At 35.1% G+C, this 4906-nt stretch overlaps 1 protein-coding gene across 2 annotated transcripts; it reads left to right on the top strand.

The window, feature by feature from the left end:
• The first annotated feature begins 532 nt into the window (after positions 1-532).
• LOC143593623 (putative WRKY transcription factor 4) lies at positions 533-4197 on the top strand. 2 transcript variants are annotated; one of them, XM_077073197.1, is made up of 4 exons: positions 533-1125; positions 2037-2644; positions 3405-3557; positions 3664-4197. In XM_077073197.1, the coding sequence occupies exons 1-4, from the start codon at positions 676-678 to the stop codon at positions 3911-3913; spliced, it is 1461 nt and encodes a 486-aa protein (XP_076929312.1). In that variant the 5' UTR covers positions 533-675; the 3' UTR covers positions 3914-4197. The 2 variants fall into 2 exon arrangements, with proteins under 2 accessions (XP_076929312.1, XP_076929313.1); XM_077073198.1 differs by having other exon boundaries at positions 2049-2644.
• Positions 4198-4906: the final 709 nt, after the last annotated feature.

The following is a 4906-nucleotide window of genomic DNA, read 5'->3' on the forward strand; positions in this document are numbered from 1 at the left end:
TAAAATGAACGCATAATCGGTTAAAATATACTACTTGCTTCATCTCCGTAACCTGATACAAACTGAAATCGCTTAGACTCGCAACCACACTGCACACGTTTTACTAACTATTGTTTTCAATATTTTTTTATCATAAACTGTATAAGTGACAATACTGATCTAAGTATTTATTAATTTCCTTTTGAGTTTATTGTCGCACTGCAACAAACCTAACCGACATTCACCGAATTCGCATCACTGCGAAGTCACAACTCGCAATATGCGACAGGTTTTGTTACCTAGTTACCCTTAAAACCACAACACTCTACATAATCAAGTTCTAACTAGCAATTAACAATAAACAAGGGTGTCAATTGTAACCCCACAAAACATGTAGGGAGAAAAAAACAACACCCATATATAGAAACATTTTCAGAAACCCCTTTTCGTATCTACTCCGTGGACTTTTTACCTAGTTTTCAGATTGTCTGAACACAGACACAACACACAAACACAAACACAAACACAAACACAACACACAAACACAAACACAAACACAAACACAAACACACAAACACCAAATCAATCTCCTCACAGATTCTCATCGCCGGCAAAATTAATATCCAATGCTCAATATTCACACCAACTTCAATCAAGATTATTATTATTATTAATATTATTATTATTATCCAAAACATGGATGAAAACAAGGGTAGTAATAATAATAATTCATCCTTGTCAGTCCCGTCGCGTCCATCAATTACACTCCCGGCGCGTTCGACAGTGGACAGTCTGTTCACTGGCGCAGGCGCCGGAGGCACGGACGCCAGTCCGGGACCGATGACTTTAGTTGCAAATTTTTTTTCGGAGAACGATCCGGATTCGGATTGTCGTTCTTTTTCGCAGCTTTTGTCGGGGGCTATATCGTCCCCGGCGAGGGTTCCGGACCGGGTTAATAATAATATGGGACATGGGTTTGGTAATAAAGAGATGGATAACTCCGGTGGTGGAAGCGTTGACTTTCAGTTTATGAATAATAGACGGCCGGCGGGTTTGGTGGTTAGTCAACCGTCGGTGTTTACTATTCCGGCAGGTATGAGTCCGGCTAGCTTGCTTGATTCACCTGGATTCTTTCATCAAACTCAGGTAACATTTAGTTTTCTATAGCTTAAATATTTTTATATGATTATATATAGACTTATAGTGATTAATATTTATTTTGGATGATATCATGATATTATTTATAGAGTTGGTAAAATAATATCATTGGCATTAATGAGTTACTCATGTGAATGATAATGTATTAATGTATATTGTATAGGTATGGGAGATTATTAAGTCATGATGTTATGATACTTTATACAAGTAAAAATTTAATTATTAATTTATTAGGTTTTGTTCATAAGTTCATGTGTGATTGCACCTAGGAAGATCTTTAACTGTATGATGTGTTTCGTAAAATTAAATGCGCGTTTATGCACATTTATGAAGCTAATTTTAACACGAACAGCCTTTAGTTTTGAATGTGACTGATGAGGTGCGGTAGTGTAACTGCACAAACACGTAACTTTTTATCTTCTAGTATAGTTTATATGCGCCGTGTACAAGTGGTTATTGTGATACTTACGGTTCGATATTAAAAATTAATGGTTATGCATTGAAGGCCCCCTATAGCTATAGGCACTTGTGTGTTTTCCATATATTATGCACTTGTGTAGTTGGGTTATGATCATTCCACATGAAATATTGGTAACATTGATATATAAATGAGCATTAGTAGAGAATGTAAGAAATGTATTAGCACTTACACATTATGTATAGAAAATAATCATATGAAGTGGGAGTTAAAATGTGATTCATGAGGCACTTATATATGTACCATTTTTTCTCTCTCTCTTATGTACTTGCTTAATGCTTTATAAAGTTTATATATAGTGGAAAGAAATCTTGGGCATGAATTTTGTCCCATCTTATATCTAGGATAGGCATTATATATTTGTTTTAACTTTTGTATTAAGTATCACATATGTTTTAGACTTTTAGCAACTCACTTCAAGTTTTGTAACCAGGGCCCACAAGGAATATCTCACCAACAAGCATTAGCTCAAGTCACAAGACATGGTACACAAGTGCATACTCAAGTACCACAAATGCATTCTTTTAATTCTAAACCGAACACATACCAAAGACTTCCACCTTCCATCCCAAACCATAATACTACACATGAAATGTCCAATGTACCCCCGGTAGCCGTCAATAAGCCCGCTGACGACGGCTACAACTGGAGGAAATACGGGCAAAAACAAGTTAAGGGCAGTGAATACCCGAGAAGTTATTATAAATGCACTCATCCTAATTGTCCCGTTAAAAAGCAAGTCGAACGGTCTGTTGAGGGTTTAGTGACTGAGATTATTTACAAAGGACAACATAACCACCAACCGCCTCAATCTAAGCGTGGAAAAGATACTGGTGGTAGTAGTTCAAGCCAATACGAACAAGGTTCCGAGGGGCAAACGAGTAATTTTATCCATTCGAGGTCAATGCATCAAGAATCTAGTCAAGCAGGATATGAACATTCGGGATCGAGTGATAGTGATGAAGTTGGTGATGATGTAAGTAGAGGAGATGAAAGACATGATGATGATGAACCTCAAGCAAAAAGGAGGTACTTTTGATATTATTATTTTTTATTTACTAATTTGGCGGTGTTCATGGCTCAGTTTGACCCCATGAAACCGCCTAAAGTAGTCACCAGTTTGGTCTCAAGGTTGTTTTTTTTTTAAGTTCAACTGGTTTACGAATTTTCACACCGTACCAAACAGTTTGGTTTACAGTCTATACTCGAAGCCGATTAGAAATAAAAAAACTGAAGCAGGCCATAGGATGTTGGGCTATGTAACCTTCTATATTCTACATATATGAAGTGGGTCTTATGAGTTTTAACCATTGGAACATTATTCTTTCTTTATTTTGATTGTCTTTCATGTTTTTTATATTATAAAGGTCCAATAAACCCAAACTGTGAAATTAACCAAATTGAAGCCACACCAACAGTCTATTTGGTTAGGCTTCAATTTAATTTCAATGGTTTGGTTTTGGTTTGCAATGATCAGAAACGGTTACTAACTGTGCGACTTAAAATTTCACTTAAAACTGTCAAAACCAGACCATAAACACCCCTCGCTACTTGCATATGTGGTTTAAGAAAATATGTATACATTTTGTCAAGTTTTTCAGAGTTATAAACATGAAGAAATACAAATTAACACATTTTATAACTATGAACAGTGACAAAAATGTACACTTTTCCGAAGTGATATACATGGAAAAAATGTTGTGCAAAGTCACACATGTGTTGTACTGTTCAAGGTGTAATAACATTTCTTGTTGAACAAGTACTAAGTTCTTGTACATATAATGTGTAGGAACACCGAGGCCAGAGGTTCGGACCTGGTTGCATCTCATCGGACAGAACCTCGGATCATAGTCCAAACAACAAGTGAAGTTGATCTTCTTGATGACGGCTATAGATGGCGCAAGTACGGACAAAAAGTTGTTAAAGGAAATCCCCATCCAAGGTTAACAATTTATCTTAATTAGTAGTTTCTAATAATATGCCATTCAAAAAAAAAGTTGTTTCAAATGATAAGTATTCAACAAATTAAACACATATTTTATACGTAGGAGTTACTACAAGTGCACCAACCAAGGGTGCAATGTTAGAAAACATGTCGAGCGAGCCGCAAGTGACCCAAAAGCCGTGATAATGACATATGAAGGGAAACACACACACGACGTGCCAGCGGCTAAAAACAGCAGCCATAACATAGCCGCCGCCTCCTCTCAATACCAGCCGCTAGAATATCCAAACCGTCAACAACAACAACCACCACCCACCGGTCTTTTACAATTTAAAGAAGAACAAATAACATGAAGATCAATTTAAGTTTGTTACAATTGTGTAAGTCATCTTTTGGTGAAGATTTCTCATAGTTTGTTTGCTATAGTTATTATTTGGTTAAATCATATCACACGACAGGAAAAAGAGTAGAAGTTAGTTGAAAGTTCATATCATATATTGTTGTTGTAAATCATACAAAAGTTAGTGTGTCCCAGAAACAGTGGCTAGTGTTCTTTTTGGGCCAATGTTCTGTTTACTTTTAACATTATTAAGATCTTTGTACCAATATTGTGTTGTTTGAAAAATTGTTACAAGAAAGTTTCTTATTTATTTATATATTTTTTTTTTGGCTGAGTCCAGTTTGTGGATTAATAGATCTAATTTTGTGCTTTTGATTTGTTTTTTTTTTTAATTTATAAATGAAGGTTCTAAAATTAACATATTCTAAGGAATTAAGGATTGAGTGATTGACAAGCATGTAAACTTTAGCCTATAATAACTTCTACTTGACACTTGCATAAAGAGTTTGAGGAAAGTGGTGGTGTGATTTTTCAGCAAGACATGAAATCACAGTTTTGGCTTTAGAACATGTTCAATTAAATGTGTTAACTTCTAGTCTAGATCATGTTGGGTTCGCGAGTTGTCTCGTTTAACATGCTTGTGATATAAACTTATACAAAAGATTATGATTTATGTCATAATTGAAATTGACAGGGTATTTTACATGCGGTTATAACAATTAAAGCAGAACATCACGGTTCTTTAAATTTACACACGTAATTGTTTTATATACATTTGTGTTTTAGAGCAGTGTTATGCAAAAAAAATAAAAAAATAAGTCGGGTTATAAGCTGTTGTGTTTGTTTCAACTTATGAAAATTGACGTTATTTTCTTGACAAAATTTTCAGGTTCATATCAAATTTAAGGGTTTGTGTTGGGTTCAACCTAGCTACGAGCATGACCTATTTAACCTCGATAATATGTGACGTGTTTGTATAAGATTTTTGAGCTAAATTTTGAAGCTT

This window comes from Bidens hawaiensis, unplaced genomic scaffold, assembly GCF_021521415.1.
Source record: "Bidens hawaiensis isolate Kalapana, Puna unplaced genomic scaffold, B.hawaiensis_p1.1 tig00042398_1, whole genome shotgun sequence".
NCBI classification, from domain to species: domain Eukaryota; kingdom Viridiplantae; phylum Streptophyta; class Magnoliopsida; order Asterales; family Asteraceae; genus Bidens; species Bidens hawaiensis.